The following is a 26571-nucleotide window of genomic DNA, read 5'->3' as shown; positions in this document are numbered from 1 at the left end:
AAGATGTACTGCGCTGGCCAATTGAGCTACAACTCAATTGTAGCTCAATTGGTAGAGCATGGCGCTTGTAACGCCAGGGTAGTGGGTTCGATCCCCGGGACCACCCATACGTAAAAATGTATGCGCACATGACTGTAAGTCGCTTTGGATAAAAGCGTCTGCTAAATGGCATATTATTATTATAAATTGCTGTAACTGATGTGAAAATTTTTTTGGGGTGCCAGCAGTGTAAACGCGATAGTGTAAAAAGGATGTGTCTGTGTCTGTAAGGTGTTGTCATGAATCCCTAGGGATTTCCCCATATCAAATCCATAGAATTGTCATGATGCCACTCCATCCTCTCTCCCATGCATCAGAATATGCCTTCCATGTTGCACTGTAGCCGATTCATCCTACTCTCCGAATTAGGCCTTGAATGTACTTTATAATTACTTAACAGCTGGAGACCTTATTTTACTAGGCCTATGCTGTCTACTAATAATTTATTCACATAGAATAGACTTCCACAAAACGTCCACTATGCACATCATTGTCCTACAGCGGAGAAACGCTACAAGACTGCGCCACTCTTCCTACAAGGCTGCTTAGTGAGGGGCGGTAGTACGGGAAAAGCGACGGAGAGGCGGGGCCTGCTTTTTTGTGTGCGTGTATGTGTATGTGTGTGTGTGTGTGTCAGTGTGCGTGCGTGCATGTGTGCGTGCGTGCGCGCGCCGCGCTCGCTCGCTCGCCCCTCCTCCAGACAAACCACCCCCCTCATCCACCCGCGACTGAGTCTGCAACTCTCACTGCCTTTCCTCAACTCACAGTCGGGAACAGATGAACGGAATGGATACAGAAGGGAGCCAAAGCAGCCTGTCCTCCGTGGACAACTCCCCCCACGATCCCTGGTAAAGGTCCCACACCGTCTCACCTGCGTCTTGGCCTTGCTTGCTTCCATATGTGAGATAACCGTGGAGTTTGGTTTGTGTGGAGCCCACCGGAGCGCGGAGACAAAAGACAAGCATGCTTGTTCTGATGTGCTCTAGCGCTCTACCTCTCCAATATGGTCCGCTCAACCGTGTATTACTGCCGCTCAACCGCGCAGGATCTATCTCTTGTTTATTTCTCCTATTTTCTTTGAGTGAGGAGATGGCTACGATTCTAACAACTTTTCCTTTCCATTTGGAGAGAACTGGCTGGTTACAGTATCTTCTCGTAGGGATTATAACGGCCCGACTTGACCACTCGTGCCTTCACAACATGGCCGATTTTCTCTTTACTTTATTTATGTTATTTTGTAGGCCTATATATATATCAATTTGGTTTTAATCTCTGAAGACTCTTTTACGGGAATATGTTGTTCTACACCACTTACTCTCGCCTCTATCTCTCCCATTCAGCAAAATGTTCATCGGGGGTCTCAGTTGGCAGACAACACAAGGTGAGCTGTCCCGCGAGCGACTTTTCAAAGTCCCTGGATGCAAATAAAATGCCTAGATAGATGTATAGTGTAATTATTACTCGTTTATATACTATGTATACAGTCAATATTACCATTGTTTAGTATGTGAAGCTCCCGGAAGTTTGTTAAAAAAGACAGTTGATAGTTTAGGCTATATGCTGCCGAAATCAAAGCTTTCATTCAACGAGGATCAGTAGGCCTAGGCTACGCATGATTTAGACTGTAGGCTGAAACAGAGAGGCGAGACAATATGCGATTAACGTTCTAAATGAGTATAAAATCATTTAGCTTTATTTTGAAATTATTGTATATTATTTGTGGGGTCTGTTACCCTATGCAACAACTTTTTTTATTTTGATATTTGATTGAAGCAGGCGACTTGCCTCTGTCTCGTCGTTGAGAACTTCGTTGCTTCTGCATTTCTCGGGGTGTTTTGTGTGTGTGATATCGCATTGTTGCGCTTGTTACAGCGTTATTGACGCCATTCATTCAATAGAATACAGTTAGTCTAAAACTCAGTGTTTGTAAACTGTGTTGCCTATAGGTTGATGTAAAAGTATAGCCTATATTCATCTTATTTTTATACCCTAAGTTATCACTAAAGTAAACTTAACATTGTCGTATCATCATATTATAGCCATGGACGATCAACCTAGGCAGAGTTGAATCTACCCTTATCCTATTTTCAATGAATGACGTCGCGACAGACAAACAACAACGTGGTCTTGCTCATTTGCGTTGTCTGTTGTCATTTATCTAAATGAATTATTATAGCCTACATTAAAAGGACATTTCGTCTTTGGAAAACTGTTTAACCATATTTTCACTTTTTTATAGAGGGATTGAATGAATACTTCTGTAAATTCGGCGAGGTGAAGGAGTGTATGGTGATGCGAGATCCAGTTACGAAGAGATCGAGGTAAGGAGGCGTGCGCACCTCACCATCCTATCCTAGGCGCGCGCTCATGGGTTTATTTTCTTTTAAAATAACATGATTTTGCGGCCAGTGGTTGTGTTTTGTTGTGTCAAACTGTTATTATAATTCAATGCATTGCGTTTTTCTTTCCAGGGGATTCGGGTTTGTAACATACATAGACCAGGCTGGTGTGGATAAAGTTTTGGCGCAAAACAGACATGAGCTGGATTCTAAAACAGTAAGTTTACGCTTGCAACTAAATGCACAAGCAACATTATTGTATATGGGGAAATTGTTCACATGCAATATATAATAGGCCTAAATAATTTTGTTGTGGCATACATCTATAGCATTGTCTATATTTGATATGGATGCAGTTGTTCTTGGTAAGTATTTTTTCTTCTGCCATGTTATGGCATAATGTTATACACCATGTGATGTATGAAAGGGTAGGCCCTGGTAGGAACATTTAGGAGAGTCTATGGGCGACTCCCTCTCCTCCCCTCCCACCAAATCCTGGTTTACGGTGCGTGACATGAAAGCGTTCTTTCTTGCTGTTCATCGCCATGATTACCTGGGGACCGAGACGGGGAGGAAGAGGCCTGAGCTCTCTCTCTCACCCCAAAAAGAAAGAAGTTAGGGCTGTGAAACGTGTTAAAGAAGTTGAGTTGTGCATTTTAAAAACCATTAAATTAAGTTTTAAGGGGGTCATCAAAAGTAAAGAACTGTTTAGATTAAGTTAATTCAACAAAAACATTTAACCTGAACATTGTTGTCAACTAGTCCTTGAGTTCAGTCCCAGCCTGGAATAACTTAATATAATTATTTAAAAAATAAAAACTCCTTAGAATTGGAATGTTGACTTGAATGGGAATGTCATTCTAATTCAATGCATAACACTGTAGTCTCTGAAGCACACTGGTGATGCCACATAGAGTAACATAATCGTTGATGAAGCTTACAGCATACAGCTTTGTCAGCCATGGATGTGTGGGTGTGTCTCCATCCCCCAACCCCCTCAATACACACTCTCATATGTGCGCACACGCTACTGTTATACACACACACACTGTCTAGCCCTAAAGGGACAACATTTGACAGTGAAAGGTGAGAGCGAGTGGGGGAGGATGTAACATGGAAGGCTAGTTTGGTTACTCGAAGCAGGTCTGTTGCCGTGGGTGAAATCAGTCATAGGGGATATTATGGTGACTCCACAGCCTTGTGGGACTTATGTCTCCATAACAACTCTCTCCTAGCATTTGAAGATGAATGCAGCATGTACTGCCACCAACATTGCAAAGTCAACCCATGGACAATAGCCACAATGGCGATAACTTTCAAAACGGCAGTGGTTGTAGTACATTGTTTTACAGGTCCTTGATTTTATATAGCATTGGACATTCGTTTTTCAGTTACAATTAATCTCTTAAACCCCTAGTAGGATGTTTAAGAAAGGAGCAAATGCACTGATGTTATAGCTACAATCTGGATTCTAGAGTAATTACAGTAAAATTATTTTTTCAGTGAACACATTGTCATAACATAGAAATATGTTTGTGAAGACATTGAGGTTGATTCATACAACTAAATCACTACTCCAAATGTATCACCTGTTCAAGACAGATACACATACTATTAAGTTAAATATCCTATAAATAGATCGCACCATTTATATTTTCTTGTATACTTGACCAAGGTGGCAATGTGTTTTTGTGTAACCCCGTTGGTATTTTACACTTCAGAACTGGTTTGAAATCAGTAGCATGGCAATGTATTTGTGGATCCTAGTTACAGTAGATCTTGTATTGTCAGAAGTGTTTGTGTGTGTGTTTCTGAGTCTGATTCTTGAATATCTTATGAGGTAGGTGAGCTTTGAAGACCTGGTCTCCACTATGTCGATGTGTGTGTACGCGTGCATGTGTAAAGGTGTGATGGTCAATAAGTGTGTTAACGTGTCTGAATGACGCAGCGCATAATGTTTGAGAATGAGTGGGGCGTCTGATGCTAATGCTAATCCGTGGGAGGGAGGAGGCCAAGCCTCTGGAATCACAGCATGGGACATCCTGAAACAAGGTTTTTGTGGCCATGTTGAGGGTTGAATTGTCTACTAGACAGGGACATCGTTTTTGATAAATTTCATTATTTTTTGATAGATAACAATGTTTTGCTGCAGCTCACAGTGTTGTGTTTGGTGTGCTGAAATGGTCCGGTGTGCTGCTTTAAAAAAAAAAGTCTTGGAAAAGCATAGCATATAGTAAGTCAATGGATATATTGTGGCACTGTGTAATTGGAAGAAAAAGGGACTCCATTTCATTGTTACCAAATCCCTTTCTCTCACTTTTTTCTCTTTAATATTTTTCAATTTCTCAATGACTCTCACCTGCTCTCTCACAGACTATTCACGTCTTTCAGTCTGTCCCCTTCTTGTACGGTCTCTTTTTCTTTAACTTTTACCTCTCCAACAGTCTCCAACAAACCGTTTCTCCCTCTCTCTCCCTTGTCCATGGCTATTGTTTGACCAGTATGAGATGAGAAGGAGAGTGAAATTCCTTTCTGGAATGAATTTCATGCTCACCCCATGGAGGGTGAGAAAGAAACGGAGAGAGAGAGAGAAAGGACAAGGTAAATGAGAGGGGTTTGGAAGTAGGAATGGGGCCAAGTGTAAGCACTCTGAAAAGCAGTGACAAAACGCTTGACACAGTAAAAGCAAAGAGCTGGGGACAAACAGAAGAGTGGTGCTTAATTTTAGCCAACTACACGATTATGAAAGTCTATGTTACTGTTTGTAATGTGGATGGAACATATAGCACTGTCAATCTTATATAGGGCCAAGATGTGTGCGGATAAAACATATTTGATTAAATCATGCAGGGATGCTCTCAGAAGCCAACATCTAGACAACTTTCATGTTGTTATTGACAATGCCAGTATTGACCAATGTAATAGGTTTTTATGAGTGAGGCAGATTGGTGATGTTGTTTGAGCATGAAGACAGAGTTCTACTTGTTTGGCTGCTTCAGAGGCCTCCGCCACAGGGCAGCAGTGTGATGTAGTGCATAGAAAAGTGGACCTGAGTGTTGTTGCTTCGTCTGGACTAGGACAATCCAGGGTCGTGCTCATTAGGGCACGCAACGGAAAATGTTTCAAAATATTTTGCAGTGGAAAATTAGTATTTCTTATTGGAATAGTCCAGGTAGTCCCTCCATGTTTCAGTCAGTTTTCTTCCATTTGGTTCCTAATGAACACGGCCCTGGTTCCATTTTGACTATTCAAAACAAATCTAGTCTATTACTAATAGACTTTATCGCATCAAATCAGCGTCACTGGTACAAAGTGAGTTTGGATTGCATGGATTTCCTATCCACGTATTCACATTCCAAGCCTACACAAATTATTGTGAATTAATATAAACAATTGTTCTAGCCCCACAATACATAGCCAATTCTACCAATCAGTTGATTGGGTATGTTAGTGTTGCTGCATTGAATATACATCATGAAGAGTGTGAGAAAGAACTTTGGTTACACTTTATTATTTTGTTTGAAGGTCTGGTCATAAACTGCTCATGAACGTTATTACATGTACATAGTTAACCATTGCATTAGATTAATACATAATGATGTTGGTTATGCTTGAGGCAGATTACTGACCCTTGTAATAAAGCTTTATACATACATGTATTTACTTATTTTTATACATACATGAATAGGCAGTTTACAGTTTGTGGTCCTCTGTAGCTCAGCTGGTAGAGCACGGCGCTTGTAACGCCAGGGTAGTGGGTTCGATCCCCGGGACCACCCATACACAAAAATGTATGCACGCATGACTGTAAGTCGCTTTGGATAAAAGCGTCTGCTAAATGGCTTATTATTATTATTTATTATTACTGATGGTTAGCAATTATAGAACAGTTTAGTGATACCACAGGCCTGGTTAACAGTGAGAGGCCTGGTTAAAGTTAGCTAGCAGCAATGCTAAACGGCTCACAGATAATATAGTTATATTTTTCTTTCACAAGGGGAAAACTCATTACCAGACTCAGAGCAAGAATAGAGATTTAGCACGTCATCAAAACCCACACTTTGCAACGATTCAAATCTGATGATTGAATTTGACTGTGTTTCTGTTCACGGACTGAATATTGGTTGATTGGACTCCGTATGGGGTGGGAACCAGGTTAGCATTAGCAGTTAGCACTGTCCCAGGTCATGGCTCAATGGAGATTAGCTCTCTGGTGCTGACAGGGTCAGAGGAGACGAAAGGGGGATGGAGGAGAAGATGGAAGGGAAAAGCGAGAGAGGCCGAACCCTGGTCTGTACAAGTGTAGGATCTTAATTTGAGCCAGTTTGCTACAGCAGGAAAATAAGCCTTTTTAAACCTCAAATAAACTACAAGTTTTACATTTCCTGCATTGCAGCAGGAAGGTTCTCCTGCAACAGGGTGATCAAATTAAGAAACTACATCTGTAATTAGTATGGATCTCAGAGGCACCTAATTGGATTGAAGGAAACAAACTGGATTGCGCTTCTGAAGTATAGCCTCATCCCAGAGTGTGTACCTGCCCTCCTGAAGGATGTGATTAGTCGCACACACATGAACGTACGCACACATTGGTTGTCCTAGCCAGGTCTTGGGGTAGGGTAGGGGGCCTCATTAGTGGACTTCATTAACTAATTACTCTGCAGTTGTTCAGCTGTGCAGATTGACCCTGATGGCCCAGACCCAAATCAAATCGCCGTCCACAAAGTGACATGCTAGCCTAGCTACCTTCCAAACTTCTTAGTATGGTTGTTTCTAAACAGATGTATTTTATAAAGTGTTGAATTAGGATAGGATAGCACACTTTCGTTAACTATTTGTGTGGCCGTGTGTTTTCCTTGCAAAACAATTTTTTATTGAGAGAATGTGTTAGTAGAAGCAGTGCTTTGGTGGAGCCTGTTGTGCGTGTGTGTGTTTTATGTGTTTAACCGCACGATCAGGGTGTGTGAGTGGGGGGTGGTTGGCGGAGACCCTGTTCCTCTGCGGGTCCATCTGTTTTGTCCCCTTTTGTCCTGTTAATTAATGAAATCAGAGGGGCTGCCCGCTGGGCCAGGACTCCCTGCTCACAAATGGGCGGGCCCACTTTCTCATGTGGAGTTTTTGTTTTAAAATGAATAGCCACTCTCTCTCTCCTCTCTCACTCTGTCTTTCCCTGTCTCCCTCGATCTAGGCCTAGCTCCCTCTCTCTTTCATTCTTTTTCGCCCTCTCCTTCACTTACTCAAACTCCTCTCTTTGGTTTAGTTATGTCTTTACTATTTCTTTATTTCGTTCTTTTCTTCCTTTCTTGCTCATTCAATCTCTTCCCCCTTCCCTATCCTTAAAATCCCCACATACACACGATGAAAATACATTTTAAAAAAACGAAAGAAACCAAAAATGTAGCCTAACAGAAGTGCTCTGAGAGTATAATGTGAATGTTGTAAGATTAAAACATTTTAGGCTCTGCTTTCCGACATGTGTTGGCAACCATGTGCTAATGATGATTTGTAATGCCTTCACTTTGCTTGTTTGTTTCAGTTTTAAACATGTCTGGATGGGTTTGGCAGTTTGAGGTGAATATCGGATGTAGTCTAGTCTTGTCTTAACATAAACAACTAAACCAATAGGCTCTGGCTTGATGGGATCCTTCTCTGCTCTCTAAAACCCATCAGGGTTGTATGTCACAAAGCAGGATGAACAAGTCAGCCGGCTAACATTTATAAACACTCCATTATAGCGTTATTAATATCAGTTATTATAAAGAAAGAAAGTTGAATATGGGTTATTAAAAGTCAGTTATACCATTGCCATTTTGAGTCATTCTTCGCGATCAAGGACATGCAGAGTTGTTTCTGAATATTTATGAACGTTAGCTGGCTCTTTGCTCCTGGTTTGTGGAATACACCCATTTGGGCTGAACTAAAAGAGTAGCATGCTGAGTCTTCTATAGAGGCCATAGTGTGGGCCTACATTCACTGTAATATCTATACCTGTGCTCTTCTTTATTTGAGTACTGTCTGTTCTAGGTGCTGTAGATATGTACCCCGTCATTACTTTATAATGTGATGATACTAAACAGCATGGCATGATGTAGCTTATAGCACTCTACTGTAGTAGTCAAACTTTGTCCAAAATAGACTTAGTTAGGGGTGTTGGTCCTTTGCTTTTTGTTGCGATTTTCTATCTTTGTGACAAACATGCTTTGTTTTACTGATTTCTGAGCACTACATGAGCATGCTTGATAGGAATATTTTGAAAATAAAATGCAACTAAACTATTGGGATGATCAGGCTCTTGTTTGACTCAAGAAGTGTCATTATAGACATATGTATTGAGTGACAAGGATGAGATGATCAGTTGAATTCATGGTTTCGTCCCAGCATTTGGAGTAAACAAGAAACAGAATTATAAAAGGTGGCGGGTGCTCAACAATCGAGCTGTTGTACCACGCCTGCCAACGGTAGCCATGCTCTGTAGTCTCCTTCCTTCGTCAACTCTGAAGCCAGCTGTGGACGACAGTCCTCCCCTCCTCTCCGTCCTACACCGTGGGGTGAGGGGGAGTCTCCTCCGTCTCACTCAAACAGCAGCCATTGCTGCTCCTCAGCTAGTCACCATAATATATAATAAATAATATGTCATTTAGCAGACGCTTTTATCCAAAGCGACTTACAGTACAGTGAGTACATAGATTTTAGTATACAGTATGTAACCCCAGCAAGAATCGCACCCACAACCCTGGCGTTGCTTGAGCCATGCTCATACCAACTGAGCCTCCAAGACCGCGGACCCTGATTTGACTAGAAAGACACGTGAGAAACCTGAGCCTTTATGCAAATCCTCCACGGCTTACAATGCCGTGCACAGAAGCTGTTTTCTCCGGTCAGAATTACAGCGCCTGTGAATATCAGTGTCGACATGAGTCTATTAATTGATATCCTGTATGAATTTAAAGTTTTGTTGTGTTGCAATTATACAGTGGTATGCTAGCCTGGTCCCAGATCTGTTTGTGCTGTCTTTCCAACTCATATAGCCTGACCATAGGAGTTGGCAAGACAGAACAAACAGATCTGGGACCAGGCTAGTGGTATGTAGTTTGCCACTGCATTGGAGAAAGTAAATGACTCCAGTGTATCACAGGTTTGGGGGCTGTCATAGAAATGGAATGTAATACCTCTCAAATACTGTAAAAGTTTGTGGTCCGTTGTCTTGAACTGTGAGTCACCATTACTAGTGAGTGGTAGTATTGTCTCCAAATGTTTTTGTCCACCAGTTTTTAACTCACTCTCTCTCTCTGTCTCCCCCCCCCCCCCTCCAGATTGATCCCAAGGTGGCATTTCCTCGTCGAGCCCAACCCAAGGTGAGTTCTCATCCTTAATCCTGGAGGCCAAGGTGACGTCACAGCCGTCATGTCCCATCAGGGGAGGCCCGCCTGCCGCACCAGATTTAGGGCAACAGGGGCAGGAATCCCCCTCACCCCACCCTCAGCCGACTTCTATACAACCCAAATACATAAGAAATGGGGTGCTCTGCCAGCCTAAAGACACAGGCACAACACATACACACACAGTCTTAATAATAAGTCTTCCTGCAGAGTCACATTTTGTTTTTGCATTCAAATAAATTGTCTTATTACTGTACTATGCGGTTCCGAGTGGCTGGCAACCCCCTCCCTAGATATTTGTACTGCTTAACACTACTCTCTTAAATCCTGTGAATACCCTTAGATCTTTATTACCTGAAACATCTAGCCTTTTCAATGTATTGTGTGTTAATGATAGTGTGTCCTCCTCCTCTGTGTTGTTAGTTGGTGACCAGGACAAAGAAGATCTTTGTGGGTGGCCTCTCAGTGAACACAACCATCGAAGACGTCAAGCAGTACTTTGACCAGTTTGGAAAGGTAAATGATGCACTGTGTTAAGACACGTTTGTTGACATGCTGTTGCTGCGAATTACATTACATGTACTCTATATCTCGAATCAGGAGTTGTTCTCCATTTTGCCAAGATCAACTTCAGACAAAGCTTCTCTAAGTGCCCTCTCTTTTTTCATTCAATGTCCCCTTTCACTATATCTCTGGTTTTCTCAGCCTATTTGTCTTCCTGTTTCTCTCTCTTTTGTCTTTCTTTTTCTCTCATTCCACATGTGGGTTAGAGACACGGTAAGCGTGGCTAATTTCAGAAAAGAGTTGAAAGGGATGAAGGAGAAGAGGGAGAGGGAGGGAACACAAGAGCATTAGTTCTAATCGATATTAGCATTTCTGTCTTCCATTTTGCTCCCATTGCTGTTGTTTGAGTTGCTTCGTCTGTTCCATTTTTCTTCAAGCCAGTTAAGCCTATTTGAATGAAATGCAGTGAAAGACAAACGCATGCTGGGATGACAGAGGAATGTCTTAAAAGAGAGAAAGAGGGAAGGGGTAGAAAGAGGGGTGAAAAGAGTGAAGAGGCACCTCATGGAGACAGAGAGGTGTACTCGGAAGGGAAGTGTTTTCAAACTGCAGGAGAGAAGAGGAATGCATGAGAATGAGAAGAACCAACTCGTAGAACTGCGAAGGGGGGAAATGTGATGGCTGAAGAAAAGGTGATGTAACGGAATGAAGATCTGAACCCCATAAAAAGTTTACAAACTGTCTGGAATCAATGGGAAGAGGAAGATAGGAGGGTGAGAACGAGTGAAGAAGTTTGACCTAGAGAGAGGTGTAGTTAGGGAGGGAGGACAGTGGCGAAGTGGAGGAGGAGGGGGGGTCTCTAATTCTGAACTAATCTAATGCAACAGCTGCTCTTGCAACAAGACCCCCCCCAACCCGCACACACACAACCAACCTCAGTTCGTTGACCCCCCCATCCCAAAACACACTCTTTCCCTCTCAGCCTGTTGCCTTGGTGACCTGCTTTTAGCCATTGTCCCTTGGTAATTTAGCAATCTATGTAAAATAAAAAGGCTTATACACATAAACACACACGCACATACTGGTCGGGCATCACACATGTCTAACATTCACCGACTTAAAACAGTGTGTCCTGACTGTCTTGAGCAGCAGTGGACAGAGAACGTTCTAGAAAGACAGAATCACCATCCCCTTAAAGGGGCTTGATGATGTCCCTTTGAGGGGCGGAGAGAGGAAGAAACTATTGGGTGTAAGAGAAGGAGAGAAAAGGGGTAGAGGAAGAGAGGAAAGGGGTAGAGGAGGAGAGGAAATAGTTCTGATGGAGGCTTGGATCTTGTGAAGTATCAACCCCCACATAGGAGATGCTTGGGCCAAATGATATCATTGCAGATTCCCACATTGCGCTTCCAGCATTTGATTTGCACAGCAGCGTGTCTTGGAGAGAGCTTGTCACTTGATTTAGAAATGGGCAGTCTCGTGAAATCATCCAGCACACACACAGAACTGACCATTTCTTACCATTTTGTTCTGTGCACTTCAAAATCAGATGAGCATTTTGTGAGCATTTGGGCTTAAATGGGCATCAATGTCATTCTAGTGCAAAATGAAAGCCCTTTCTTCTTTGATGTGATTGACCAACCGGATGTAACCGTACACGGGTTCCTCAAACGAGCTGATACCACCGCTCACTGGCGGCCATGTTTGTCTGGGAAGCAGGTCGGAATCTCACAGAGACAAGTCTCGTTTTACGCCCCCGCCGTGCCCGGCCTGAGGTCCGCTGTGCTCCCCAGCACTCTATCCCGGCGTTCCCACTATCCTTTTTCCAGCCCTGCCCTCCAAAACAGTACTGGGAAACCATCGGATAACACTCTGCCTTAAAGTACAGTGTAAAAACACAGCAGTGGTTCTTCACTTCGAAGAGTCAACAAACTATATGGACGAAAGAGGGATGGGAGTAAAATGGACGAAAGAGGGATGGGGAGGGAGGGGTGGATAGGACAGAAAGGAAAAAGTTGGGCTCCAGTCAGCCATGTGAGTTGGCGATTAGAGGGCTTCACTGGACACTTTGTTTGCCGGCCTGTTTGGAGAGATGGGTGGAGAGAGGGATGAGAGAGAGAGAGGTAAAGAGAGCAAAGGAAGAGTAAAACAGAGGTGAGAGAGGAAGACGGTTGAGGTGATTTAGACACTGACTGTGTTTGGGTGTTTGAACTGAGGGATTGAAGCCCACATGTTCATTGCAAATAGGTAACGGTTTGTACTGTCTCATAGCCTACCTAGCAGCAAAACAGTCTTCTTCAGTGGATGTTTACAAAGGGCTGCAAAATATTCTTGGTTTGTCCAGTTTCTTTGAAATTGGCGGTGAGAGAACATTCCCATTTACAGAACATTCTCTGTGGAAAAAGTTGTCTTTCTGTACATTTCTAGCAGCTCTCTGAAACCATTCCCAGAAAATTATGTGACTGAAAATGTTCTCAGAATGTTCCTGAAAAGCTCCTTGTCAATGTTACGAAATGAGAATGTTATGTGACATGTTGTAAAGGGCATCCTTTTGTACTGGGCAGTGAGTGTGATCCGTGCTGAGGTAAATACAAGGCGCTATAGTTCAGCCAGATAGTATTACACTTCTCTGGAACAGTGGACAACAGGTTGTTTCCCTATTGATTTTGTCCAGGAGGCTAACTGTCCTCTCAGACACAAAGCTAGCATGTAGCAATATCCTTGTGACTCAGTAACAGTAGGTCTAACACTTCCCACTGGGCACACACTGGTTGAATCAACGTTGTTTCTACATCATTTCAATTAAATTAACGTTGAACCAACTTGGAATAGACGCTGAATTGACGTCTGTGCCCAGTAGGTTTTGTTTGGTCAATAAAGCTTACCCACAGCTACAAACTTCAAGATGTTAGCTAGCAAGTAAATTAGTATAAATCACAGTTAGCTATCCTCACTGTATACGGCTAAAGGTGGCTGTTTTGTGTTCACACCTTCATGTGTTAGCCTAATACTAATGAATGGTTATCGTCTAGAATAGATAGTGCTAATGCTAACAGGAGGCTACTTGCCTACTTGACCATGTAACACAACGCTTATGATAACATGTCTCTGGTGCTGCAGCTGTCCACTTACTCTCCCTGTCTGGACTTTGCTGCGTCATTGGGTTTGGAGGACCGGAAGGGTGAAGAGAGAGAGAGGGGGGAGGAGGGAGATAAAAAATGAATGAAGGACAGAGGGTAGACGGACGGGGGGGGGGGGGGCTGTGTGTTTTTGTGTGAGAAAGAGAGAGAGAGAGAGAGAGAGAGAGAGAGAGAGAGAGGTCATAGCTCAGTTGGACTAACGGGTCTCCAACCCTGACCTTTTCGATATTCCATGCACACACGCAGTGAAACACATGCAGAAACACACACTCACACACAATATTTCTCACACATCCTCACAGCTTGTGTAAACTTTGTTTTTTAGATTATTCAAATAAACTAAATATATTAGCAGTGGTGGAAAAAGTACCCAATTGTCATACTTGAATAAAAGTAAAGATACCTTAATAGAAAATTACTCAATGAAAAGTGAAAGTCATCCAGTAAAATCCTACTTGAGTAAAAGTCTAAAAGTATTTGGTTTTAAATATAAAAATAATCAAAAATAAATGTAAATGCTAAAATAAACTAGGTATCATAATTTCAAATTCCTTATATTAAGCAAACCAGACGGCACCATTTTATTTATTTATTTTATTTATGGATAGCCAGGGGCACGCTCCAACACTCACACTGTTTAGTGAGTCTGCCAAATCAGAGGCAGTAGGGATGACCGGGGATGTTCTCTTGATAAGTGTGTGAATTAGACCATTTTCCTGTCCTGCTAAGCATTCAAAATGTAACGAGTACTTTTGGGTGTCAGGGAAAATATAAATAGTAGTACAGATACCCCAAAAAAACTACTTAAGTAGTACTTTCACGTATTTTTACTTTAGTACTTTAGTTATATGTGCTGCTTTCATCAAGACACCATCAGATGATCTCAAAGGTTAGAAATCAAACTGGGGTCTAGAGCTTTCCTCCACTCATATTTCACCCCGTGTTGTGTTTCATTATGCTAATAGGTAATGAAAATAGCAATGCAGTCATGCTGTGTGTGTGTCTTAGCGATGGTAATACTGATAATGTCTCTCACTGGCAAAACATGGTGTAGTTTCACAGTTCCTCTGTTAGAGGAGAGTTTGTGCTAACTTTCTTACCAGCAAAGGAGAGTAAAGAGGGGAGGGAGGGGGTCAGCATGAATAGGGCTGCAGGGAGAAGAGTAGGAGAAAAAGAAGAAAAGCGGAGGGAAAGGAAGAATGAAAGGGGTGCGTGTTGACAAAGCCCCCACTTCTCTTTGTTCTCTCTCTCTCTCCCTGCCTCTCCTTCTGTCTGTCTTTCTGTCCATCCAACCCTCACTCTCTCTCTCTCTCCCCCAACTCTTTTCACTCTCAACCCACACTTTCATATGCACCAATCCCCCTCCCATCCTTATTCTGTCCTGAACTATCTCTCGCCTCCTCTCTTTGCGTCTCCACGCAAAATTCATTTTCTCTCCCTCTAGTAAGCCCTTTTTCAACTTTGTCCCCCTCTCTTAATTCCCCCTTTTGCCCTCTCTCTCGCTCTCTCTTTCTCTCTCACACACAATTCTTTCTCTCTGTAGTTCTATTCATAGTGAGAGTGGTGAGAGCAGGGTAAATTCTCCTAATTGAAATTATTTACAGGGTCTCCATGGGGATAGTCAACTTTGTGGAGCGGAGAACAAAGAGCTAGAGAACAGGACACAGAGTTTGTGAAAAGCTTACCCCCCTACCAAATATACACTGAGTGCACAAAACATTAGGAACACCTGCTTTTTCCATGACATAGACTGACCAGGTGAATCCAGATGAAAGTTATGATCCCTTATTGATGTCACTTGTTAAAACCACTTAAATCAGTATAGATGAAGGGGAGGAGACAGGTTAAAAAAATGATTTTTAAGCCTTGAGACATGAATTGTGTGTGTGCCATTCAGAGGGTGAATGGGCAAGACAAAATATTTAAGTGCCTTTGAACAGGGTATGGTAGTAGGTGCCAGGCGCACCAGTTTGAGTGTGTCAAGAACTGTAATGCTGCTGGGTTTTTCACTCAACTGTTTCCCATGTGTATCAAGAATGGTCCACCACCCAAAGGACATCCAGCCAACTTGACAAAATTGTGGGAAGCATTGGAGTCAAAAATAATAATAATGGGCCAGCATCACTGTAGAATGCTTTCAACACCTTGTAGAGTCCATGCCCCGACGAATTGAGGCTATTCTGAGGACGAAAGGGGGTGCAACTCAATATTAGGAAGGTGTTCCTAATGTTTTGTACACTCAGTATATATATATATATTTGCATAGAGAGAGCGAGAGAGGGAGAGAGAGAGAGAGAGAGAGAGAGAGAGACAGAGAGTAAATATTCCCTCCTAGAACTTGGGGAGTGAGACTGTTTAACTTCACATAGAAAGAAGGACTGCCTCTTCTTTCTCCCCTTTTCTCTTCGTCTCTCCCACGCTCTTTTTCCTCTCCCCTGTACCCCCTTCTTTCTCTCCTCCTCCTTTGTCACCTGTCACCTCCCTCGTTCCCTTCCTCTTTCTCCATCTGTTAGCCCCCTCTCCTCTCTTGCTCCGAAGTACAGGGCCTGAAGGAGGGACAATGAAGCCCCATGCTGTGTGTGTGTGTGTGTGTGTGTGTGTGTGTGTGTGTGTGTGTGTGTGTGTGTGTGTGTGTGTGTGTGTGTGTGTTTGTCCAAGCTCATCTCTCTCTGTGTCTCTCTCTCTCATAGGTTGATGACGCCATGCTCATGTTCGACAAAACCACCAACAGACACAGAGGTATTGCCACGAAACACCAGCTGACACACACACACACACACACACACACAATTCATTGTGATAATCTTCTCTCAGATCAATTGGCAGACCATACTAGCTGGTTTGTTGGTGCAAAAGTAAACCTCTTGCATTGTGAAAGTATTGAAGAGCCTGATCCTTGGTTCAGCCATGCATGGAATGGCAGCATAGCACACATTGATTTGTAGTGTAGATAATGTTATGCGGAAACAAATAACACACACATTAACACACATTATCAGACTCTCACACATTGTGTAGATAAACACACACTCATGCTGATACACATGCAATGTGTATTTTAATGTGCGGGAGCTGTACTGGGCTGAGCTGGTTAGGCATCCACCATAGTTGCTGGAACCATGCTGGAAAGGACAATGTGAAAACAAGGTATCTGAGCCATTGGAGTACAGTTCAGGTCGGCCCTATAGTGTGAATCAGTCAGGGAGGAACAAGTAAAGGAAGGCGAGAAGGGTTCATTGGTCAGCTCGTTTAATCGGGGCTCAGGCTAAAACCTTAGCTAATACTCCACCCCATCCCCCTTCACCATGGCGACAGATTGACAGTTAGGGCACGCAAACCTGTCTAAATCCCCTCACAGCCTCTTGAGGTGTGGGGGAGGGAAGGGAGAAGGGACAGGTAATAGAGTAGGGAGAGAAAGGGGGAGAGACCAGGTGAGTCTCAATACTTTGATGGAGTCTCTGCTACCTTTATGTTCTGTCATCTGAAAGGGATTGAATAGATGAAAGCAAATAAAACGTTATAATATGCTCTGAGGGAGAGAGGGATGGGGGAAAGAAGTATACAGTATATGAGGATAGGAAAGAGGACAAAGGGAGCATTAAACATGGGCTGTGTCCCAATCATTATTTTTTTTCCTCGCCTCCTTCCCTCATCTCCTTTTCTTCCTTGGTGACCCCTAACCTGGAATAACTGGACATGTGAAGTCATGATTGCAGTCAGTTTGATAGAAAATGGAAACAAATGGCCATAGTGGGAAGGTAAAGCAGTCTGTGTTCCTGTGTCCCTCAGGTTTCGGCTTTGTGACCTTCGAGAATGAAGACATGGTGGAGAAAGTGTGTGAGATCCACTTCCACGAAATCAACAACAAAATGGTATGTATGCAGGCAATGTGTGTATATATATGTGTGAATGTGTGTGTCAGTGTTGATAGTGAGGAGTGTGTGTGTCTATATGCAGAATATCTAAAATAATTTGCATTCCTCTCCAGGTGGAGTGCAAGAAAGCCCAGCCCAAGGAAGTGATGTCACCTACGGGTACGGCTCGAGGTCGTGCCAGGGTGATGCCCTACGGCATGGACGCCTTCATGCTGGGGATCGGCATGCTGGGTAAGAACAATAACACTGTCATTTAGCTGCCGCTAAACACTCTGGAACCGTATTCATACAGCTTCTCAGAGTAAGGGTGCTGATCTAGGATCAGTTTTGCCTTTTTAACAATGAATACGATCTACAGTATATAACAGGGGAGACCTGATCTTAGATCAGCACTCCCACTCAAAGATGCTTTATGAATTTGTGCCCAGTACTGGAGAGCAGGGCTAAAGAGATGAGAGGTAGAGGGGGATGTGTTTCAGTGGGACTCAAGGAGGCTATGGCCCACAGTGAAGTCATAGTATCTTGCTCCACCTACAGGTCAATTATGGCAACAGCATGGTACTGAGTTCTAGTGCTAGTTGCTACATGCTACATGAGGTCTAATATGAATGCAATAGCATCAGCTCCTTCAACTGTGTTCAGCCATATCCTGATAGGTATTTATTTGTCTCTCTTCACAGGCTACCCAGGTTTCCAAGCAGCTACGTACGCTAGCCGCGGCTACCCTGGGATCACGCCTGGATACACCTACCAGTTCCCTGGTATATGAGCATCGCTCTCTCTGTCACGCTTATTGATGTAGAGTATGAGTTACAGACGACTTGAGTCTGTTGTTCATCCAAAGAACTGTCTAGGTCTGACAACAGAAACAATGCATTGGCCTAATGTCAGATACATACTGATGTTAGTTTTACGTTAAGTGCCAAACACATAGACATACCTACACTTTTTACTCCATGTATAAACACATATGGCAGAGTCTGGCTGCTTGTAGATTTGTCCTCCTCCTCTCCCCAGTCCTTTTCTCCACTTCCCTTCCCCTCTCATGTGAAAAGTAATCTCTGCTGCACTTTTATCTCTCTTCCATGTCCACTCTTCCCTCACTGCTCCTCCTTTCTCTCCTTTTCCCCTACCACCCTTCTCCCCTGTAGTCTCTCATACCCATTATAATTGATTGCTTGTGTGTGTGTGCCTATGTGCTTGCATGTGTGTGTGCACATGTTCATGTAAGTGTATGTGTATGTGTGTGAGTCGATTGGCACATAGATGGTGTTTGTATTAAAAAAGCACTCTCTTGACATTTCTGTTCTAGAATTCCATTTAGAGAGGACCACCCTTCTGACATCATCCCACCCCTCTGAGCTCACAGGTCAGTCACTCCTCTAAGATCTACAAGTAGCTCTCGATCTCTGTCTTTATAAGGCAACATCGCCAACCTGTGGTGGAATGGTGCAATGGCCCTCTTTTTCCAATCGGGAAGGGTTCAATCCTAACTTTGATATAACACTTTTTATTGATGAATCATGGAATTGACCCCAACAATGTTACACTTGGATATTTTGGGCACGGTTTCACCATCTTTAAAACTGTAAACTACCGGCCTCCCGAGTGGCGCAGCGGTCTAAGGCACTGCATCGCAGTGCTAGAGGTGTCACTACAGACCCGGGTTTGATCCCGGTCTGTATCACAACCGGCCATGATCGGGAGTCCCATAGGGTGGCGCACAATTGTCCCAGCGTCGTCCGGGTTAGGGGAGGGTTTGGCCGGGGGGGCTTTACTTGGCTCATCGTGCTCTAGCGACTCCTTGTGGCGGGCCGGGCGCCTGCAGGCTGACCTCGGTCGTCATGTGAACAGTGTTTCCTCCGACACATTGGTGTGGCTAGCGGGTGGGTGTTAAGAAGCGCGGTTAGGCGGGTCATGTTTCGGAGGATGCATGACTCGACCTTCACCGCCCGTTGGGGAGTTGCAGTGATGAGACAAGATCGAAATTGGGGAGTAAAATAAAATTGTAAACTACCTGGCAATGAATAGTCTGGCCAACTTAATTCAAACACTGTTTTGTAAGGTGACGTATAGGTAAAAGAAGACATCTGAAATTGTCCCTCTCTCCTCTGTCCCTCAGCCATTCCACTGTCAGCCTATGGACCAATGGCAGCAGCAGCAGCTGCTATGAGAGGTAGATAATTATCCTTCATCATTCTGTCTGTTGTCTATGTGTATGTGACTGACTGATTGACTGGCTCTGTCTCTCTCTCTCGCTCGCTCTCAGGTTCCACCCAGTCGCGTAACGCAGGCTACCTAGGCACCAGCAGCCCTGGGCCAATGGCTGACCTGTATGCGGCAGCCAGTCAGGACTCAGCACTCAGCAGCTATCTCAGCGCAGCCAGTCCTGGCCCCAACTCAGGATTCGGCCACAGTCTTGGGGTACGTCACTATCATGTTTCACAACGGAAATTTGACTAGTTCCCTGCTTTAGTCTGTTGTCTTCCTTTTGGTGCCTAATGAATATGACCCAGGGTTGGAATATCGTGAAGAGGGATCTATAAGAGTCAGCTAAAGGAGCCCGATATGTGGCATGTATCTGGAAGTATAAATTGGATAATGACAAATCAATAAAATGTTGGCAATTTTGTAAACCATATCCTTTCTTCATTTCAAACTATCTACCAGCTGCTCTGTCTCTAATAGTCAGTGTGTCTCTCTTCGTTCTCAGGGTCCTCTTATCGCTACTGCCTTCACCAACGGTTACCACTGAGCAGATTTAGCAAATCACCGGGCACGGGAGGAGGTCCCTTCTGCTGATGAGCCAATCAAACTGCTGTGTGCCTACCCATGGCACAATCCGATTGGCGGCCACAGGTCAAACCCCCCCACCCCCTGGCTCCTCCTGACTCCACCCACCGACTGAAGATCTTTTTTTTCTTTTTTTCTTCTGTATCCTGTTTTCCTGTACTAATATCACTCCCTCTTCTCAATCCCTTGTTTCTCCTATCCTTTACCTTCACATAGGTTTATTTCATTAGATTACAATGCTGTTTCTTTTTTTAAATATTGCTCTGGCTGAAAAAATAAGTGAGAAAATAATGTTTGTCGGTTACGCTCAAGGCAAACACAGATTCTGTCAGATTTGTTTTGCTTTATATTTGAGTTTTTTTTATTTAATCGCAATGTTTTGATGTATTGTCTGTTCCGTTGACCTCCCTTTAATGTGTTACTGAGGTGAGATGGAGGAGAAGAGAGGAGTAGAGAGAGATGAACTGGTGTGTGGGATGGGGTCTCCTTGTCAAAAGGGGTACCTAACCCATGTAAACTGAGGAAGAACAAAGAAATTATGTAATTTCCATTTTTAACAAACGTGTCACAGGAAACATGAAAAGAAAACTAAAATGTATATTTTGATAGTTTTTAAAACAAAACATTTGTAATATTGTTATTAATATTGAACGCGACGATAATAATGATAATCGGTAAGGTATTTTATTCCGTAATTGGTTTTGAAAGGAATGTTTTATTTTCTTCCTGTAAAATATTGTATATAGAGTTTGAGAGGAGGGTGGTGTTGGGGAGGAGGGAGGGTGGTGTAGGGGAGGAGGGAGGGGATGTTGAACTTTGATCGGCAGGCGGGGTTACTATTAATCGTTCGGCGCCATTTTAACTGGAAGTCTGCTTGACTACTACAACAAACGTGTTGTACAGTGGCAGGTAATTTTCTATTTGAAAGTGGCTATCCCCTCGGCATCTGTTTGGTGTTTAGGCCAACAATATGCATTAGCAGGGTTGAAGACTAGATGATATTTGTAAATAAGACGGAATGATAAGACCCTTTTCATTAGAAATTGGTAACAACAAGAGAACACGCTGGAATTCTCACACAGTTGAGTCCTTTCCCTTTCCTTTCATTTAGTTTCTTACTGTAAACATGGATTAACTGTAGTGTGTGCATTCCAAATCTGCATGAGTTATGCCAGTAACTGATTTCTATTGAATTGGACCCCTTAAAGGCACAGTCTTACCAAGTGACATAACCATAGAAGTATAATTACTTGAATGGGGATTCCTGTTCTAGTCATTTTATTTCTATGGACATGACATCCACGTATCCCTGACAGAGATAAGGAAAAACTGAAGTGAGGCCCTGAAGGTTTTTAATTGGCTATGGTGAGGGTGCATGGTCGGGGTTAAGGGGGATTGGGTGGGCTTTAATACAACTTTTTGGGGGGGAAAGTATATATATTTTTGCTCTATTTTCCTTCATTATGTTTTATTTTGTTTCTTGTTTCTTTCTTGCTGTTCTATGTACGGTCATATGGACCGTAGAAACAAATGAAGGACATATTTAACAAAGCAATTGACTCTTAAAAAACGGTTACATCATGGTTGTATTTGTCATCTGATGACCTTAGAAGGTGATTGTGTCATTATGTGTGAACGTGTATTTGTTTGTGTGTGATGTGTGCGCGCACAATAGTGAGGTGAAGTATGGAACTAGCTAGATTCTAAAAAATCTTTTGACTGCCATTTTGGTACTGAAATGTTTGGCTGGTTCCATTTTGGTCTAACACCACGTATCCTATGTGTCCTTTCAGATCTAGGGACTAGGGGCTAGGTAAACCGAAATGGAACGCAGCCTCTGTCCCAATCCGTACATAAAAGAGGTATACACAGACCAGTAGCTGGAATGGAGGAGGAGACATAGTGGAATTGTCCCCTCTCTTTTCACAGAGCTATTTCAATTTCAAATAAAAATTAAAAATGATGTTCCACAAAGTCTTCCACTAAACATGAACAAGAATCTCCCATTTTATACTGGCTAGTACTGCCCTTCTCGGACTGGCTGGGGCACAACACAAAACTACTGCTGGACACGAACACTGTAACTTTTTAACTTACAAAAAGCAATAAGTTATTTTTTATCTTAGGAATAATAATACTGCTATTAATGGCAATATGAGTATAGCATTTACTTTTTTTCAGAACAAAAGGAAATTCTATTTTTCTCTTGACCGATTTCGTTCCCGGTGTACAATAATGATTCAGTGATTTTTAAGATGCTGGTGTTTTTTGTTTGTTTATGTTGATGCTTTCTTCAGGGTCGGAAAAGGGGCAAGGTCTTGGTTGTTAAAGCTCCAACTCCAAGGTCTTGGTTGTTAAAGCTCCAACTCCAATGTCTTGACCAACACTGTAACTAAACTTTTATTTGGACTGTTCCCCACCTGCTCATATTGTATTTCTTTTTTTTTCTCCTCTGGAAATGTCCATTTTAAAATTCCTAATAAATTATTTTAAAGCATTCCACTGAGATTGTGGTTCTGTTTTATTTTTTTAACTCTTAGCCTACAATTTCTGAGGCCCAGCGGAAATCTAATTAATATAATACAAAAAAATATATATATATAGTTTCCTGATCTTTCTTATATCTCTCAGATATAGGACAGACACTTCAGAACAAACTTCCTTTTTATTTTTGGGGGGACTATCTGTTGTTCCATGTAGTGAATCTGTTATTCAATGAGTTTCTACTGGCTGATAGCAGTAATGCCAAATTCTATGTTTCATCCAATAATTTGTGTATATATTTTATGAGTACCTTAAGGGGATTTAAAATTCAAAATCAAATAGCTAAATGGTCCTTGGTATGACCATCTTAAAACAATTCCATATGTTAGCTTAGAACCCCCCCTCCCCCGGCTTAGACTCTAGAGGGTTAAGAGATTGAGACTAAGTTGTATGGAAGCAGATTCATGCCAAAACAAAATGTGGGGGAAGCATCAACACATATATTTTGGAAGGACTCCAGCACTGTTCCTGACCTTGGCAGGACAAAGCACATATTAATACATAACCTTTATTTTACTAGGTACAGTACATTTTGTCCCGCTTCATGCCTACTGAACACCACCCAGGTGTGCTCAAGGTGGGCTCAAACAGAAGCAGTAGGGTTGGCTAGTCACCCTTGTCTTATTGATGAATTGACTGCAGTGTGAGTAAATGTTGTTTGTGAGTGTGGGAAATACAATGTTGTACACTTACCAAACTAATTTGGGAATGCTCAAGGTCCCAGTGGTAAACAGGGACCCCCACCCCCAACACACACACTTGACTCAGTGTTGGCCAGGACTGGCTGCCAGTGTGTGTGTGTGAAGGGAGGAGATTAATGTTAGCCACAGCAAATGAGGTCAGATCCTGGTCTCTCTCTTCTCCCTCCTTTCTCTTTTCTGGGGAGTGGGGTGTGAGGGGGGTAGTAATGTTGCCCACCCTAAAGAAAATGAGGTCAGCTCTTTATGCGGGGGTACAGTTCTCGACGCCCCCATTCCACACCTGCCTCCCTTCTTCAGACCCCTCAATCAGTTCCGGACAGTTCCGGGAAGCTTGCTCAACTCTACTCCTTCACTGGCTATTCCATCCTTTCTTTGTCCAAGTCAGATTTCCTCCCCTTTTTTCCTCTTTTGTGGGATTTTTCCTGTGCGGTGTACCATTCCTACAGTTTGCTGAATTTCTGTCATTTGGCCATTTTTATTTTGGCCTGAGATTTCTTTATCTCCCTCTATTTTAACTTTCCCTTTTTCTCCAGCGGTTTTGTGGCTCGTCTCTCTTTTCTTCTCGTTGGCTGTGTTTTCGCTCTCTGCTGCCGTCTGTTGCCCACACCATGGCCCGTCCTCTGGCTCTGGAGCCGATAAGAGGGCATTTGGGTGTTAAGAGTTCCCTAAATGGGAGCGCAGACTTTGACAGACTTAGTTTTGTGGGGGAACAGCATCCTCCACCTCCCCTCCACAGTTACCTGTGGCTAACAATCCTCACCTGCTTCTGCCCCGCGTACCCAGTCAACATTGTAGCCCTGGTCTTTTCAGTGTTGGTAAGTAGGGGACATCACAGGCATATGGGAAACGGTTTACTCACTGACTAATATATGTCTTAAAGCTAATATAAATGTATTGAATAATGAATGAGAAATATATTGAAAATAGTGTGAAAAGTACATCAGGTCAATTTCTATGTAAGAAAAAGCCAATGTAGAGTGTGATATGTTGCAAGATGAATACATTGTAAACATATTGTATTGCATTTCACAATTTTTGCAATTATAAAATAATCCTAATTTCATATTCTGTTGATGTAGTATTAAAGGGACAGTTCGCTTTTTTGAAGTTTAACTTATTTTCAACATCCCTAGGATGTTGTTTCCTCCAAACCCTTTAAAAATTCATTAGCTAGTTATTTAGCAATGTCCAGAATAATCTGGCTAGCATTATTGGACAATGTAGCAATGCTAGTAGAAACTGATTGTGTCCGTTAGCGGTTATTCAAAAGCATGAGGAATGCGGAGGAGAGCGGAAGGCAGCTCTGCTCTAGCTTTTGACTGCATTTCTAAAGGAAACAATCTGATTCCATGTTTTTTTTTCTGGGATTCCAGCAACAAGCAGTAAAAAAAAATATCTGGTGCACCAGCTTTGAATGCTTGCCAGGACAACAGTTCTCCTATGCAATTCTCACATGTTCTTAAGCTACATGTCAGGTCATAAGATACGGTGTTGAGAGCTGGCTGATCACACTAGGATCTCTGGCCCAACTTTCTCACGATGTGTGTGTGTTTTTGTGGGACCGAGAAAGTGAAGTGGTGTTGGTAATATGGTAAAGAGTCTACCGGTAATCCCGTATTTATTTGATCATCTGCGTGTGGCCGTGCGTGTATGTGCACGGTGTGTCGGTCTGTCTGTGTATGTGTCTGTGTTTGAGGAAGAACCAAACATGTCTAATGAGAGGAACATATGTGTGTGTGGTAGGGCAGTGCCCTCTGACATGCTCGATGTGCCCTCCTAACATGCTCCCCTCCCCTCTCAAAACACCACGTCACTGACACACTTTCCCATCCAAAGGGTTTGGACTCCCTTACTTTCTCTTCCACCTTTCTATTCTCTCTCTCAAACACACAATCACACAATGTTATGCAGACCTGGGTTCATATAGTATTTCTTCTAAACAGCCCTTGGTTGAGCTTGTCTGGTGCAATGTATTCAATGGAATAGTCAAAAGTGCAAATCCCCACCCATCTGATACTCCAGCCAGGCTCAATCAAACACTCAAAATATTATAAAGAAAACGGATACTATTTGAACCCATGTGTGGTTATGTGTACCATTCCTCATTCACATTTGAGGATCACATGTAAATATTACACATTTATTTTACTCCAACTGATTTTCCAATTACAGGTCTACTTCAGTATGAGGTAGGTATGAGCCATGATCATATTTCTCTTTAAATTGTCATGGTAAGCAACACATTTTAGAGACAATCCACGACTGCTGGTGAAGTTGAACGCTCCCTTAGTGAAGTGTTTTCCCTCTTGTCCCCATGCAGTCCAGGAAAAGTTATGAGTTGCAAGACTATGATGGCTCGCGCCGACTGGGTCAGAAAGCTCTCCAAGTGGCCATCGCCTCCATCGTCATCGGCCTCCTCTTCGTCGCCATATTCATCATCGTTCACTTCACCACGGTAATGCAGCAGCCATTCCCCACAATGTAACCAATGGAATTTCCCATAAAGTGCTAACGCCGCTCATCTGGCACTCCAGGCAGGCTCAGTCAAAAGCTCAAAGTATTACAAAAAATAACTACAAGATTTGAACAGACATAAAGTACATGCAAATATTTAACAGAGACAAACACTCAAACATGCATTCAACAATATATAAATATAATTTGCATACTGTAGGTCTATGTGTATTTCTCATCTGTGTGTCTATCTTTCTCTCTATTCTAGTATAAATTTTAGAAGAGTTGCGTGGTATGCCTGGAGGAAGCAAAACAAAGGAAATGTCGCGCTCAAAGACATGGACTATGGACACCTCTCAGAATGGACTATGACAAGGGTTTTGGGGCGCCAGATTTGGCAGTAATCTCCACCCTCAAGTACGGGACTCCACCCCAGTTGTGGTGTCCATCTTTTCCCTCCGTCACACGTCCTCCACACCCAGCCTTCCTACTCTTCCATCTGGGAGAAGAACTTAAGAAGCAAGACTCTGCTTTTGAAAGACTATATGGAACACTGGCCTCTGTATCCCATGATACCCAAAGCACAAACCAAACACACGCACGCAATTTTGTATTGCTATCCTTGTGGGGACCAAAGAATTGATTCCCATCCAAAATCCGATTTTCCCTAACCCCTAACCCCTAAATCTAATCCTAACCTTAACCTAACCCTAAGCCTAACCTTAACTCCAAACCCCTAACCCTAAAACTATACCTAACCCTAACTCCTAACCCTAAACCTTAATTGTAATGCTAACCCTAATTGT

The 26571-nt window shown here is 42.8% G+C and overlaps 2 protein-coding genes across 2 annotated transcripts; both read left to right on the top strand.

The window, feature by feature from the left end:
- Positions 1-793: 793 nt before the first annotated feature.
- Positions 794-22566, top strand: LOC311138992 (RNA-binding protein Musashi homolog 1-like). Its single transcript, XM_084173813.1, has 14 exons — positions 794-887; positions 1380-1420; positions 2279-2360; positions 2511-2595; positions 9692-9733; positions 10181-10273; positions 16089-16137; positions 17188-17270; positions 17387-17504; positions 17954-18034; positions 18586-18642; positions 19396-19449; positions 19543-19697; positions 19987-22566. Exons 1-14 carry the CDS (start codon positions 817-819, stop codon positions 20026-20028), a joined length of 1053 nt encoding a protein of 350 aa, XP_084029939.1. The 5' UTR covers positions 794-816; the 3' UTR covers positions 20029-22566.
- Positions 22567-23919: 1353 nt separating this feature from the next.
- On the top strand, positions 23920-26045 carry LOC311138827 (transmembrane protein 233; the record flags this gene model as incomplete). The annotated part of the gene is made up of 3 exons (XM_084173635.1): positions 23920-24126; positions 25632-25766; positions 26034-26045. The coding sequence occupies 3 exons, from the start codon at positions 23920-23922 to the stop codon at positions 26043-26045; spliced, it is 354 nt and encodes a 117-aa protein (XP_084029761.1).
- Positions 26046-26571: the final 526 nt, after the last annotated feature.

This window comes from Coregonus lavaretus, assembly GCF_964263955.1.
Source record: "Coregonus lavaretus genome assembly, chromosome: 12".
Classification (NCBI taxonomy): Eukaryota; Metazoa; Chordata; class Actinopteri; order Salmoniformes; family Salmonidae; genus Coregonus; species Coregonus lavaretus.
The sequence above is the reverse complement of the archived record's forward strand: the minus strand, read 5'-3'. Positions and strand labels throughout refer to the sequence as shown.

Coding starts and splice junctions, on each gene's coding strand:
- LOC311138992 (XM_084173813.1), top strand. CDS start 817: ATGAACGGAATGGATACAGAAGGGAGCCAAAGCAGCCTGTCCTCCGTG. Junction 17,271..17,386: donor ACGAAATCAACAACAAAATG/GTATGTATGCAG, acceptor ATTCCTCTCCAG/GTGGAGTGCAAGAAAGCCCA. Junction 18,643..19,395: donor CCACCCCTCTGAGCTCACAG/GTCAGTCACTCC, acceptor TCTGTCCCTCAG/CCATTCCACTGTCAGCCTAT.